A 16767-nucleotide genomic window follows, 5' to 3' on the forward strand; every position below is an offset into this window, starting at 1 on the left:
TTGTGATCAAGTTGGAAGTATTGCATGGTGATCTACATTCCTCACTTAGAATAGACCTGATTTCAAGTTGTTATATTAGAAGTTGCTTTGAGTAATTTAGTTGGATAAGAGCAATTGTAAATGAATATTTGTTTGACTCGATCATACCACTAGTTTTTGACTAATTGTAGGTTGCCATGTGTGGCCAAATGGCATTTATATGCACTTAACTTCAATTTATATCAGATCTTTATTTTGCATCCATTGATGGGATTGAAGAAAGGGTATTGATTTGAAAATTCATTTGGATGCACCTTAGAAACTTGCTCTAGGTGGGTGGAGTCACTGACAAGACTACATCTAGTAGAGTCCAAGTATGATCATACTTCCTTGCATCCTTAGGTAGAAGTACAAGTAGTTGAAGTTAGCAAGTTTAAGCTTAAGTCGAGTTTCAAGAGTTGAAAACCAAAATATATTCCCATTACACATGTGAAGACAAATCAATTGTAATGTTCCCCATCTTTTAGACCCTCAATGGAGTTCTTAGCTTTTCATTCTCCGAAGGCTAAGTGGAGAAATAAGGAGAAATAAATTAAATTAAAGTCAATAAATAAATAAATCTAAAGGTGACTTTATATTTAATTAATTTAAGTTTCTAGAAGCACATAATTATTTTATTGGAAAGGGGGAAGCTTCTAGAGAGTGCATTTTCTAGAAGCACAACTAATAATTGTATTGGAAAGGGGGAAGCTTCTAGAGGGTGCAATTAAATAATATTTTATTTCCTTCTAGAAGGGTGAAGGAAAAGAATAAATAGAGGCGAGAGCTTTATTGTTAGGCATCTAATTATTGTCAATTGCATTTGATATAAACTTGAGAGAAGAAACTAATTATTGTCAATTGCATTTGATATAAACTTGAGAGAAGAAACTAAGGGTTTCTGATTTCAGTTAGCCACTGAAGAGCATCAATTCTTCAGTGTTGCAACCATTTGAGGTAGTGAAATATCCATTGAATTTAGTATTCTGGAGAGCTTCATTTTGGAGTTCTATTTGTGCTTAAATTGGAGAATACATTAATTGTTGGCTGCTACAGTGCTGTGAACAGTGTCATGAACAGTGCCTACGCTACAGTACTTGGCTTGATTATGATTGCAATTTCATCTCCTTCATTGGGTGATTTGTATATCAGGTCTATATATTTGATGTAATGTGCATATTTATATCTTCCATGATTGACATAATAGTATGCATGCCAAGTGTTTGACAAAATACCAATTGGTTGCTTTTAGATTCCCTTTGATATCATTTCAAACAAGCATAATCAGTCTAAAACTCAACAACAGCAAGCATAGAGATCGTATTGGAAGTGTTTGACAAATTTTCTTGACCTACAAATCAACAAATTGAGGTTCGAATTGACAAGGAATATTATAGTGGTAACAGAGTGGTTTCCTGTCATCCTGTGGGGTAGGAAATTTATATTATTGTCAGATTTGTTGTTGCATTTGGAGTGACCAACACTCTAGCATTTTCTAGCCATGGACAGACATAGGAGGACTAGCAGTTCTAGAAGTCAGTGGAGTAATGACAAAGTTAGTGCGAAGATGAATGCTTTGCAGGAGAGTATGGAGAGACTTAAGCTTCATCAACAGAGATTGACGGAGAGCTTGTCGGATCCATAGACAATTGAAACGGCAGCAAGGTATATGGTTTTCGCCTTTAGAAGACCAACATCAAGGTTGCAGGGAAGGAAGCTTGAGTTTTCCCCGACAGGAGTTCCTGATGCAAATGTCTCTATATTTAGTACGGCACCCGGTAGTCCTATCTACAGTGTTGACGATGGACTTAGCGACACCGAGCTTCAACAAGTTAAGACTCGTAGAGTTGTTACAATTAGTACAGAGATAGTTGATGCAGTTGTTACCACTGATACTTTCGGCTCTCTCGAGGACAGAATTATTATTGGAGATTTGTATGTGAGATCTCATGGTGTTGCTATAGTACAGGAGGCAATTGCTTCCCCAAGTGGGACAAAGGTACATATAGAGTCACTCAGCTGTGACGTTGGTGATGTGGGTGTTTTAGCGGAGTCAATAGATGTGGGTTTATGCTCTAGTATTACTGATTCCTAGCCTGGCGCTGAGTCATGTATGCAGAGTCAGGAGTCCGCTGTTGAGGCTTTGTCAAGAGATTTTGATGCAGATAGTATGGACACATCTAATGATCCATTTGATGATGCTATGAGATGTACTAGGTATGACACCCCTTGTTAGATATTGGGTGATGACTCCAAGGAGGTTTTGGATGAGTCCCAGGATCGATGCTTACAGGATCTTACTATTGAGGTGGAAGCTGAGAAATGTGAGGAGATTGATACGACAAGGGCTTCCATTTCTTCGGATGAGGAGTTGGTTGAGGTACATGGCAGTTGTATGTCAGATGCAGAATTGTGCGAGGAAGATAGCACCTGTATGAGCGATCTTGTGGTGGAGAGTCCTGATTTAGTTTCCTATCTTAGTCCAGTTAGTGAGACAGAAAGCTTGCATAGGAGTCAGGGATTACAAAGGCATCATGTGACTTGTCAGCTGAAGATGAGTGATAGTAACATTTCTTTAGCTCTTGAGCATTATGTTACTATCCGTCAGATGTTAGCTACATCTGGTTGGGGTGTTGCTATGTTTGATGAGCATGGTGATGGTACTCTTTCTCTAGCAAAGGTTCATGCACTTCAACAGGTTGTTAGGATCTTGAAGCATAGTTACTCTCAGTTAGTTGATGACAGGATTGCCTTCTGAAGTAGGTTAGCACCTGCTATGAGATGTTGTTAGGGAAAGAGGAGGAGGTGGCTAAGCTCACATGAGAGCTTGAGGTGACAGTGGACTCTCTTCAGTATATTCAGTTGGCTTCAGGAGTCACAGCCACAATTGGATGAGGTTTCTGTGGAGTTAGAACAGGTACAGTCAACACCAGCCCCAAACCCTGTTCAGTTACATATTGTGGTTGGTGGTGAGTTTGCTTCTACGGTTGAGGATGAGGGACGTGATGATGTAGCGAACACATTCATCCAGGATATGAGTGTAGTATGTACAAAGGAGGTGAGAGCATCAGTGGAGATGGGTTCTCATGCTGATTTGCTTCCTTCAACTAGAAGTGAATCTATTTCTTCTTTTCATACAGCTAGTAGCATCGGACAGTTGGCATTGTCACATTTTCAAAGGGATCAGTTGTGGATTGCGGGGGAGTAGATTGATGCTTCCACATATAATTTCTACTGTACTGAGTCATTCATGGAGTATTTGCTTGAGAGCTCAGATTTGCAAGAGGTTTCATATAGTATATCTAAGGGTACTCTCATTCGGGGCTCTCATGCTATACGACGATTGCTGAGGAAAATTCTAGAGACCTTGGCTAGAATGCTTCCCAATAGGGATTTTGTGGTTGGGTTTGCTAAGAGGGTTGCCCAAGATCCTACTCGACCAATAGTTCAAAATCAGAGCTTGGAGCCATCTGTTGTTTCCCAGTTTGATGATGATGAGCACTTAACAGAGATTGGGAGTTTTTATCGGCATTACACTGTGAGGAGTGCTCATCACTTTTCTTTTGACCCACAGCTAGAGGACTTCGTTTTTAGCGTTATGGATGGTGACAGAAGGTTTGGTATTCATTATACCCGCAAAGGGCATACTTCTCCGCCAAGGGTTGAAGATTCTGAGATACAGGGTATTGTGAAACAGTTGGATGTGCTAGTGAATGAGATGAATCAAAATCACAAATAGATGACCCAACTAATTTCGAATCCAAGATTTGAGTAGAGCATGATATCGCTTTTTCGAAGAGCGAAATGTGATGACACAATTGCGGCTTCATATTTGCAAGACATTTCTTATGAGATATTGCATGAGTTAGGCACAATTGAGGTGGAAGGTGATGAGAATTCATGTCCGGTTAAGTCAGATGATGCATTTGTTGGCATGAGTTCCTCGGATCATGTATTTGATGGCGATGCAGCAAGTGTGGGAGTAGGAGCATGCGAAGATACTGTCATATCAACAACCACTTTTGTGCCAGTTGAACCATCCAACGAGGAGTTTAGTAGTATGCATGCAGTAGTTGATGTGTGTTATGATAATGGCGCACATGTTGATGATTACGAGTTTTCATCAACTGCAGATTCGAATCAGTTTTATGTTGCAGCAGTTAGTGTTGTTCCTGTGTCCATATATTTTGATGTAGCTACACCTATTGTTGATACAGTTGGCATGAGTGCATATGGTTCGCCTGTAGCTACATCTTTTTCAACGCATGTTGGTGATGATCAAGATTCCAGTCCAATATATATTATGTGGGTGGATACAGGGAAGAAGAGGTTTCATAGATCTTCTACGGAGTTGCCTTTTGGTGACATTTTGACTTCTACATCATCAACACAAGTTTTGGGTGCTAGGTTGCAGGACGTGTGGTTGGTCTTGATGATGTTGGTTTGCAATTGGTTTAGTGTCCACAGGGATGTCACATACTACTTCATTTGGGATTCAAGTGGAGGTTGGAGTTTATTGTGTTGCTGGATTGCTTGAGGACAAGCAATTTCAAGGAAGGCGGACTGTAATGTTCCCCATCTTTTAGACCCTCAATGGAGTTCTTAGCTTTTCATTCTCTGAAGTTTAAGTGGAGAAATAACGAGAAATAAATTAAATTAAAGTCAATAAATAAATAAATCTAAAGGTGACTTTATATTTGAATAATTTAAGTTTCTAGAAACACAACTAATAGTTGTATTGGAAAGGGGGAAGCTTCTAGAGAGTGCATTTTCTAGAAGCGCAACTAATTATTGTATTGGAAAGGGGGAAGCTTCTAGAGAGTGCAATTGAATAATATTTTATTTCCTTCTAGAAGGGTGAAGGAAAAGAATAAATAGAGGCGAGAGCTTCATTATTAGGCATTCGATTATTGTCAATTGCATTTGATATAAACTTGAGAGAAGAAACTAAGGGTTTTTGATTCCAGTTAGCCATTGGAGAGTGTCAATTCTTCAGTGTTGCAACCATTTGAGGTGATGAAATGTCCACTGAATTTGGCATTCAGGAAAGCTTCATTTTGGAGTTTTGTTTGTGCTTAAATTGGAGAATATATTTATTGTTGGTTGCTATAGTGCCGTGAACAGTGTCGTGAATAGTGTTGTGAACAGTGCTCGTGCTATAGTACTTGGCTTGATTATGATTGCAATTTCATCTCCTTCATTGGGCGATTTGTATATCAGGTCTATATATTTGATGTAATGTGCATATTTATATCTTCCATGATTGAAATAATAGTATGCATGCCAAGTGTTTGACAAAATACCAATTGGTTGCTTTTAGATTCCCTTTGATATCATTTCAAACAAGCACAATCAGTCTGAAACTCAGAAATAACAAGATAGAGATCGTATTGGAAGTGTTTGACAATTTTCCTTGACCTACAAATCAACAAATTGAGGTTTGAATTGACAAGGGATATTACATCAATCAAATCTAGTTGATAGATCTTGGAAAACAGCGTAAGTCCCCTTAGTGATCCAATGAATCATATCATTTCAATTGAGCAAGTATTCACATTAACAAGGACCCTTGAAGTTACCTTATGATCTTTCATTGTAGTCTTAGCATAAGAAGTGTCCTTATTCAAGAGAGTATTGGATATTTGGTGTTTCCTCTTGAAATACTAAGCATTTGATTATGCATGTTGTAGTGGAACAAAATACACATCAACACATCAATTTGATGATTTTTCCCACACTACCTCCTTGAGATCAAAAGATGGATTCACCGAGCAAAGCCCCTTAACAAGCCATTTCTTGGCATCCTTGGTTGGCATTCAAAGAGGAGTTATATTTCCATTTTGAAAATTGATGATAGGAGAGTTTTAGTAGAGGGAAAAAAATGAGGAGCTAACTAGAGAATTTGGTAAAGTGTTGAAGTTGCAGATGTGAGGTAGTGGAAAACCTCAAGTTTCTTTGGAAGTGAAGCTTCCATTAAACTTCATTCTCCAGAAGAATGAAATGATTAAGGTAATGCAACCATGTTGCTACGATTTTGATTTTTGAAACCTATTTTGATTAAAGCTAATTTGAAGCTATTAATTACAAGGCTTTATTTGACCATTGTGTGTCCCCCCTATTAGCCAAACCAAAGTGAATCGAAAAGAATGAGTGGTTGTGTGTGCAGAAAATCTAGAATGCGTGACCTCTAGGAAGGAAGCCCTAGTAGGATAGGCACTCATCTCTGATTGTGGACCTCAGACTGCGATTGTGGACCTCAGACTGCACGACTAGGAGAGGTTCCATCCCTAATCTCCCTTCAAATGCATCCTAGGGATACCCCAAAGTAAGCCGAGAAGGATGCACTAGGAGGTGGCGATATAGGCAGTCATTGCAATGATGTCATCATACCCCCAACCCTAGAGCAAGAACAAGGAAAAGCATCTAGTGCATCCCTTACCCCAATGGCATATGGGAGATCAAGAATAATATTGGTGGTAGTAGCCACTCCATCACAATCCTTGTCCTTGTGCAAAGAAACATCTGGCGATAAAGCATCCTTAGCACAACTAGCCAAAGGGAGAGCAGATTTCAAATCCACCAAGGCAATGACAATGCAGTCAAAGGCTTTGTCTCCTCATAAGAACTTCTCCACAAACGTCCCAGCTCGAAAGATCTACCAGAAATGGCCTACATGTTACCAATTCACAATCAAACTTAAACATTCAACTTGTTCTTCATTTTTCTTCCTAAACTCTATTCAATCAATCCAAAACATGTCTTCCTACAAACTAAATTGACCATAACCCTAACATTGATCTAACAACATAGTAACCTTCATAAATGTTGAGTTTCACCACTTGAAACAACACAAATTTGATAAACCAATCAAATCACTCACTAACTGTCATAAATTGACCAACCAAATAAGATTGTTTCACTTTAAATCGTTCATAACTCACTCAATACTTATGTACTGTACATGAAATTACAAACATAGCAACTAGAGAAATCTCTAAGTCTCCCATACCAACCACACACACTAACTCATCATACAAATCAACTGCACACTTGATTTGTCACCTGCATCGTAAATTAAACTCTTCTTAATAAACAGTTTGACACACATTATCAAGTTGACACAACACAATAACTGATTCAAAGATCATCAAAATGTTCTTCAAGACATCACACAATCTCCTATCAATTCTTGAAGACATCCGCATCAATTATGCCAACACTAGGTACCTAAAAATGGGTTTATTTTGATTCCGTGACTCTTTGACGTTGAAACTTGAGAGTTTTTGTGCATCGATGAGGGTTTGGTGCCTTACTATTATGAGACAAAAACATTGCTTCTTTTCTGTAGTCATGGCTTGGTTTACTTTCTTGTCATCTCTCAAAACCCTACACTTGTGCTATGAATCTGCTTTTAGAGTTTAATGATCTTAATGCTCTTTTGAAGTAACCTTTTGCTTCAAACGGCTCCTTTCATTGCACATTTTACATTGCAACTATATTATATCTTTGGCCGAGGGTTTCATAGGAAGGGTTCAATCATGACAAAAATGACATAGAACAATATGGCTTTACAGAGTGGAAACATATGAAACCATTTCCATTATTTCACTCTGGGATTCTCTTCCCTTGGAATCCACTTGGGCTGCTTTGATTCTTCATATTTTATCCGTCCTATTGTTTGACACTGAGCCTCAATATAGATCTACATTAAAACTTTGGCCATTGTCATCTCAATGATTTTTCTTCATATTCAATTGTTGCCGCTGTCTCAAAACATATAAAGGCATCTTTCTTTATTTAACACTGCCTTCAGACCTTGAAGACTCACTGCACAACTCTTTAATGTTTATTGAAATGATTACAATCTCTATAGTATATGATCCTTTTAATCTGAACTGTCTACATTCTTTGGTTAGGATGTTCTTGCATTTATCTTTGCATCTGTCATGAAACACGTTGCTTCTTTGCTTGTTTATTGCATATGGCCCTTACTTATCATTGTTTGAATCCTCAGCTTAGTATCACTACCGTGGTGATTACATATTTCATTACTGCAATGCATTCTAAGTTGTCCTTTGTTTTGACAGTGACACAAAACAGTTCATTTACTGCTCATCATGACAGTGACCTATATCTCTGTTACATCAACAATGAATCACATTATTTTAGATGTCACTGTTTTTGTTATTGAAGCTTGGATTTGCTCGTTCCTGAAAAGGATACATATTTTGTCTTTGAATACTCCTTGGTCCTTCTATTTGAACCACTCTGTTTTACTGTGACAGTCCCTTCCTTGTAACAGTCGTGACTCTCTTATACTAATGATTCATTGGAATTCATTATCACTGTTTATCAGGCCCCTCCAGGTCATTTGGCACTGTTCTTTGCTTTGATGCTGTTTGCTGCTATAAATGGTGTATGATGATTGCCCTATTCATATGCACGGATTAAGGCAACATTTTGACATGCCATGTGACTGATAGATGCATTACTCCACCTTGTAACATGCTACTGTTCTTGTAATTAAAATGTCATGTTGCTCTGTGATGTAATCTTCTGCTTATTATATTCTCTGCACTTGTCATGTTTTCGTTGATGGCATGACCACCTATTTATACGTTTTCTGATTCGCCCCACTTTGCTGCTGATGCTTGCAGTTCTCTTTCTTATAACCTTGATGTTGTTCCAGTAGCTGCACCATGACTCATAGACACTGTTTTGATTTTCTCACTGTCATGTGACTTTAGCTGTGCATTTTCAAGACAATGTACTTCCTCTGTTCTATAGTAATCATTATCTCCATGCAATGAGATCTGTCTCTATGATCCTTGACTCTGACAGCTATGAGTACTGTACTTTTAGCATTACTATCCATTAATTGATGTCACTGATTGTTTTATGCTACACACCCAATATCTTTGACTGCACTTGACCATCCTTGAAATTTGACTCTTGTGACATTTGACTTCATTATCTTGTATTGTATACCAACTTGATGTTATTTGTAAGGAAACTTGCAACCAAAAATATCACCATTTCCACATAACCCATAATAAATCTTAAATAAATAAGCACTTAAAATCCACATGCAAGATAATAGACAACCTCTCCACAAAATGTGACACAAAATATACCTCTGCACTCTCTCCTATGTCATATGCATCTGCATAATGCAATGTAACATTGCAATCTTCTGTTCTTTTCTTTATATACACAAATGTGATACAGCAGAATAAAAATGCACCTTAATTCATTTAAAATTCATAAAAGCCCTAACCGATTGAGATTAGTTGCAAAAATCGGTAACACCTCCAATTGGAGATTCCTCACAGATATGGTTTCAAATTCAGGTGTCCCATAAGGACATGGTAGCAAAATTAGCCTCATTGGTTTTAAACAAACGGTCTAAAATGAGATCAACGCTAAGCTGATTACAATAATCAAAGAGTCCTTTCTTTTGTTCTTCAACTGATTAATCATCTATAGAAATGGGCTGGACGATAGAAAATAAAAAGATTCTGTTTGTATCATTTCTTAATATTTTAAACATTATATATAACATTTCTTTATTTTGAAGTAACTATCAAAGATATCTTGTTGCATACAATTTGAGTTTGAAAATTACATACTTAAGATCATTAGACTTCAATAATTTATTATAGTGTATATGCAAACTTTTGGATTAAATTAAGTATTTTTATAAGTTGTCACATTATCTTATCATACAATTGGTCTCCAATGGACTGCGCTCATCTACGAAGCTCACATAATCTGGAAATGGTGCATAAAGCCTGAAAAATCCCAGCAAATTGCTTTAAAAAAGGAACCTCTTTGAAAAGACCCTGATCCAGTTACAAATCCCTATCTATTAAGGAGCACAAAAGTTAAGAGAGGACACATTACACAATAATCTATTACTAACATGTAGAAATGATGAAGTAAAGCTTCAAAGCTGGGATTTAACATACACGTTCTATCTTGCAGTTGTTATTCATCTCTATCAAAATAGCCTACCTGGCGGTTTGCAGACCTCTAGCGAACTAATGCAGGGGTCTCATGAGGGGGGCTTAAGCTCTAGTTTTGAGGAAGAGGGTCCCATGAGCAAAATTTTATTTTTCTACAGGATTATTTGGAATCTTCTCCTATTAAATAAAAGCCTTTACTTTTTAGCAAGCGGGCAAAAAAGGGGTCAAGCTAGAAATTACCCCACCAACTTAGTAATGTTTTCTGCCACATAACAGAGTATTTTAATTTCCGGTTTTGATAAAAAATCATTTGAGAAAGAAATTTGATTTTTTTATGCACAAAATATAGAAGACAAGAGTTATCATTTTCATGAGACCACCAGCTTCCTTAAATTTTGGAGTTTAAACTTTTTAAGTGGAACTAGACCACATAATTTATGAGATCACTAGCTTTAAAATATTCCTAAAAATAGTAAGTGGGTCCAGCTCTATTTTTTACAAAGCCCCCTGCCATGGGACCCTAGCCTAAGCTGCCCTCATTGAAAAACCAAATATATCTATCCTACCTTATCCATAAGTTTCTTCTGCAGAAATATCTCCATCCAAACTTGATCAGAAATCATTGAATTCAGTTGCAATTTTATGAACAGTTTCTGGTTTTATAATTATACCGAAGGTAGAATGAAAATATACCACTTATACCACTGGGATTGGTTGGTTAGAAAGCATTAGCAGCTACTAAGAAATCTGACTGAGAAAGATCCCTGATAACTAATAACTCCCGGGGAAATGCATCAATAGTAGCCATTAAAATCAGTCGCCATGATGCCCCGGACTAGACTTCCTTTTGCTTATTAGGCCTTGTTAAGTTGTAGTTTTATATAATTACATCCTAAGTTCAAGATCAACTACTGAGCTTTGAAATTGGGGATCCTATTTAACGCACGGTAGCCTTGCTAATTCAAAAGCAACTGGCTTCTACTGACATCACTGTGAAGATAATTCTAATGGTAGGGTAATGTAAAGAGATGAATGGTTCAGTGTTTTATGTTTCATGTATATTCATCAATGGAACCACGGAGTAGGTTGCAATGGGTTCTGTACATATCAAACCCTGAGATCCTAAAAACTTGAATTAACATTTTTCTGTGCTTAAAGGTTTCTAACTAACTATCCGATTATTGTTGGGCGCATTTTAGATTCTTAATCTAAGCTATACACTTTAAGTTTCATATCTACACAATAATCTCATTTTTGTGCTTCCCAATTCCAATCCGTTTAAGGATCCTTTTGCAATTTAGCTGAAATCTTGAACTTCAGAAAACGTCGGCATCCCCTCAAACTTATTAAATTTTCAAAATGTTAATATTTGTAATTATCAAGAAACAATTGGCCAAAGGTTCAAATCTGGTCGGTTTGGGTTTATCTGGTCGTTGGCCTGATTGAACCAGCGGTCCGAGGTGATTATAGAGGCTCGTCCTGACTTATCTTGAGCTAAGTTCGAGGTCGCTGGGGTCCCCCTACCGATTCTCCCTCGTCAAAAAAGAAAAATTATATTCTGAAACAGTTTAACACCGCCATTATTAAGGATGCACAAAACCTGTGTTAAAGTTCCAGAAAACGTTAGCTCTATCTATTTATAAGGCATTGCCAGTAGAACTCGCTACTCGGATCTGGAGTGACGAGAAACGTATCGTGAAGCTCTCTTTTCGTGGGAAACGATTCGTTCCCTCACACATTGTGTCATGAAATGCTCTAATGTCCATGATAATCATTATATGAAAAAGCTAGTAAAACGCCTAGATCTCTTGAAGGCCCGTAGATCGAGGCATTTTTTTTAAAAAACTAAGGGAAAAAACTCTGAAGCAGGTAGTAGTTTCCCGGGCATAATGAGGAGCTTAACTGTGAAATAATTGGCCACATGACCTATTGCATGGAGCATTTCAATAGTCTCAAAATGTACAAAACCCAATATTGAATGCAACAAAAAGAAGTCTTTCAGCCATTTCATAAGATTTATATGATGAAGTAGATACCATTGAAACGATTTCAAGGGTTCAACGAGAGTAACGAGATTTGCGTATCCTCTAATGAGCTCTTCAGTTCTTTCAGGCGTAATGTCTGCCTTGAATTTCGCCAGCAAAATGTGTTTTACCCCACCCAAAGTCTCCATTTTAAATTTCCACCGGTGCTGCCCTGCTCAACACGGCGATTTCTGCTGATTACGCCGTAGGCGTTCCCTTATTTGTGGCAACTGATATTTTTTAGGATATTTAAAAAGGCAAGCGGTCCTGTGGATTTATAGGATTTAAGGAAGTTTGTCTCATAAATTTTTTAGTCCGTGCCTTATAGATAAGGCACGGAACTAATGTTTTCAGTGATGGTGTACTATTAATTTTTATTACTTAAGTCAGTATAATGGCAAAGTTTAAAATTGATTTATTTTTAAATTAATTTTTAATGATCAATCTCTATTTTTCTTAATAAGAATATTTTGTTTCAAATATATATTAATATATACATTAGTGGCACTATTGTTATTGTGAACTTATATATTCATTTAAATGTATATTTGTATATAATAAGTTTTTAAAGTGTGAAAATATGTGTAAGTTTTAAATGCATAATTTTAAAGAATACAATAAATATATATTGAATTTAAAATTTTTTTATAATATATTTTATCTTAAAATTATATTAATAAAAAGATTTAATAATATATTTTTAATATCTAAATATAAATTAATGCAAATTATATATTTACTTATCTTATTTTTACTTTCTTAAATTTCTATCTTATTTATTTTCATTAAATAAATAAACAAATGTGAATAGCAATATTTTAGCATAATCTAATGAAAAGCATATTCATGCATATAAAAACTTTTTTTTTCATTTAATTGGTTCATATTTGCTTGTTTAGATTTTGCTTATGTTGTTAGGGTAATTAATCTTATATTTTTTGAATTTGAATTTAAATTATTATTTATTACAATAGATTTTAAAATTATTTTTTTCTATATTAAATTTATAAAAAAATTAATAACATTTAAAATTTTAATTTACTTCGTAATATTTTTAATTTATCATGCTTTCGTAATATTTATTTTTGTTTAGAATTAAACAAAATTAAATATTTATTATTAAAGTTAACACTACTTATTGTCTTCCTTTTTTTTTTTTCATCATATTTTTCTTATTTTTGAAAATTAAAAATAAAAAATTGCTCAATTTAATTTAATTCAATTTATACGTTTCAATCTAATTATCTCGAAAATTGATTTTTTTTCTCTAATAATCAATTAGTACATTACATTTACAATGAAAATTTTCTTTCTTTAAATTATGTTTAATGACATAAATATAAAATCAATATTTCTTACCTTAATCTAATAAAATAATTGAAGTACCAAATTAAATTATCCCAGAACAAAATTACAATATCATTGCTTGTTTAGTATGAGGGTGATTAAGATCAAACGAACTTCAATAACAGAGTTCTATAAAATTTGTTGTGTGACATACATTGAAGTCTTTGTTTCAGTGCTTTCACTACAGTCTTTAAGCAGCGAGTTGGGTGGAATTAATTTGTGAGGAGACTGTAATTCATACACACAATTCGAGCCACAAATCTGAATTGTGGCAGGGTTCCTATAGAGGCCACCACTATATTTGGAGAGTTAAATGATTATGTATTTGCAGTGGCGGATGCTGCTCATAGGCAAGGCCACTGAGGGCATTCAATGTCGGTCTGTTGTTAAGAAAGCGGTCCACTCGTCAAAGGCATAGCAATTAACGGGAGATTTGAAGGGGCGGCTAATGGCATGGGATTCCATGGGATTCCATAAGATAAATACTTTAAATAGATAAACTTTGTCATTAAACATGTATTTTGAAATATTTTATGATATATTTGTGGAAGGTTCGGTATTTTTCCATTGTTGCAGGGTTTCGTAACAGATGACAAAATCAAGGGTTTGTTTGATGTTGGGCGGCTCGAAAGCTCCACTGCCATGTCCCAGCTCGACTCAACGATTTCGAATGAGAGTGTCGAAGCCGTTTGCTGAAGGCTGGGTTGTTTTATGATTTATCGTTGCCCTAGTTTATCAAGTTGTTCTACAGAGTAAAAAGCCACAAGGCAATGTAGTGACGCATCATCTTCAGAGTTTCTTTGATCTTTTTTGTTTCTTGTTTTTTTTGTTTGTTAAAGTTTTTGGCATTATTTTTAGCCAGTGTTAATTTTTTTTGCATTATTTTAAGTAAATCTACTTCAACCATACTTTTATTCGGGGGATATGAGAAGCTCAATGAGAGCACCAATTTGCAGCAGCGAGTGTTCTCTCTATGGCTGATTCACTTAGGGTTTGAAGGAAACCCTCATTTTCTCTGACGAAAACTACACTGAATAGGGTTTTTTTAGTAGATTATTCAAATGGGGAAAAAAAAAAGGAGGTGATTGTAAGTGCCAGTGATTCCAAATTTAATTTAAATTTATTTTTTTCCACTTAAACTCCCTCACACGAGAAGCCTGTCATGTGATGCCTAATTATAAATAGCGGTTGTAATGGTTGAGAGACACCCAAATAGAGAGGTTTCCAGGTCGAGTCCTCTTAGTGAGGAACCAGTCACTGGTAGCAGCAGAGAGCCCAGAAGAGAAAGAAAAGGCCAGACAGCTCAAAAGAGAGAGAAGGTTTCTAATGGCAGTAGACAACTCTAGTTCAGGCAAAGAATCAATGCAGCAATGTCAGTTTTGTAGAAATCAAGCATATGTTATGAAAACAGTGCAATACACAAATAATTTCAAAAAGAAAGCAAAACATGTCTATAACATACAAAGAGAAAATAGAATAATAGAGAACCAATTTCATTTGGAGACCAAGGGAAATTATATAAGTATCATTTCGAGGCTTCACCTGTTGACATTGGTTGTCAGACATGTATGCGAAAAGACCATATTGACCTTGGGTGCCACGTATGTTCACATGAACTTGATTTAGAAGAAATTGTTTACTTAGCTCTAACTAAACTGTACACGCTTCCCACAGTCCTGTTCACATCTGAGTAAAATTGTAGTAGTCGACTTTCTGCATGACTTTTGTATCTCTGACAGTACATTGAAACCATGAAATCCGTTCATTCCTCCTGTCTGTAGTCAGAATGTAAAGCACACGAGGATTCCCCTTTCTTTGGGCATCTGTAATGTCTATAGCAATTGGACTCTACAAATATGGAAAACCCATTTTGATCATTCTGCTGAAAACAGGCACAAATGCTCAGCCCATAGGAGGGCTTGATTTCACATATTTAATTTTTTCTACACTTTAGTACAATGACACAAAGAAAACTTTAGAGATGAAATTATAAAAATTGTCCCGAATATAATCAGGACTCACAATTTCCTTTGCAATATAATATTAAATTTATTCATAAATTTGTTTGGTGGGAAAATGAAGTGTAGATTGTTGACAAATGGCATAATTCCTCCCTACGCTGGTGGGGCTAAATTTAGCCCCACCCCTTTTTCACCTACTCAAATTGAGAGGGCTAAAAATTTGAGGCTCCTATTTTGTATGGAAAAAATCCAATTAACCCTTTAGCCCCCCCAAAAAAAGTATCATGGAGCCACCAGCTCCACAAAAATAAAGCCCAAGCCCCTCCCATGGGACCCCTGCCTGACTACCATTAAAACAATCTCAATCGTTCATCAATACTACACCCGCCACAACTATTCCTTGGCTTACTAATACAAACGATGAACTAGTTCCAAAATTGTCGTTGTCAAAGAAGTGATGCACAAATTTGACCTTGCAGATGTAATTCATGAATTTTTACATTGCTTTGTATCTCATCCCAAGTCATCATAAGGCTCCATTAATCCACTATTGGAAATGTTTGCTTCATTAAAAATGTAATAGTGCATATAGTTGGCATAGGTGGACGGATTATTGAACTCCTTGCCCTAAGCGGTCATCCTCACTGTTTAGATTCGACATAGATTTAGTCTTTGTCCAACTTCTCTACTAATGTGCCTTATAGTCAATGTTATATTCGTCAAGAACGTTGTTGGACCTCATTGTCCCAGACAAGAATCAAAGATCGTGTTGTATCTAGTTTTCCCGATTTCATTTCTCATAGTTAGTCGTTAAGGCTATTCCCTTCCAGCAAATAATCATGTTCAAAGTAGCCTGTAGGACCTGTCCACTAACAACTAGCCTGATTCAGTTGTAATCTTTTGAATAATTATTCTCTTCTTCCATGTATTTTGGGTTTGCGCTCGAGTTTTTCTCATTGTCATGACATTTGTCCAACCCACCGGCTCTGCATCGTCTGATCCACCACAACCACGTCATCAACAAGGCCGACAACTTTTGTACCATGTTGGATTTATTTAGAATTTTGACTAGAGGAGCGCAAAGGTTTATGTGATATCTACATTTGCACATTTTAAAAGTGACCATCGGTTATAAATAAATGTGTCATCCCAAGATATATTTGTGTATTAGCTGGTGTTATATTATATAATCGCATTGTCTACAAAAGAAAATGATTGTATTAAATGTGAATGATATTAGGTCATTCTGAATTAAATTTTAAGATCATAGATGCATGCCTAATTATAAAGAGAATCACAAAATATCTCTTTCATTTGAACATTCATTCTCACAATAGTAATATATGTTAATAACTTTTAGAACATTCTTGTATTGTATAATTATAGATTTTTATGTTTTGAGATGCCAACAAGAGGTGATCAATTGGTAGTTCAAATTGAGTCTAGATACAC

General features: G+C 36.0%; 1 protein-coding gene across 1 annotated transcript in view; it reads right to left on the reverse strand.

Moving 5' to 3' along the window:
* HS1 (heat stable protein 1) overlaps window positions 1–12254 on the reverse strand; it is a 47436-nt gene extending 35182 nt beyond the window's left edge. The window contains exon 1 of the mRNA XM_089829446.1: window positions 12020–12254. Coding sequence (XP_089685572.1) covers window positions 12020–12156 — 137 coding nt within the window. The 5' untranslated portion in view covers window positions 12157–12254. The remainder of the gene's footprint in view (window positions 1–12019) is intronic.
* Window positions 12255–16767: the final 4513 nt, after the last annotated feature.

Source organism: Cupressus sempervirens, chromosome 5 (genome assembly GCF_028749045.1).
Source record: "Cupressus sempervirens isolate cs-2001-9-10 chromosome 5, ASM2874904v1, whole genome shotgun sequence".
NCBI lineage: Eukaryota > Viridiplantae > Streptophyta > Pinopsida > Cupressales > Cupressaceae > Cupressus > Cupressus sempervirens.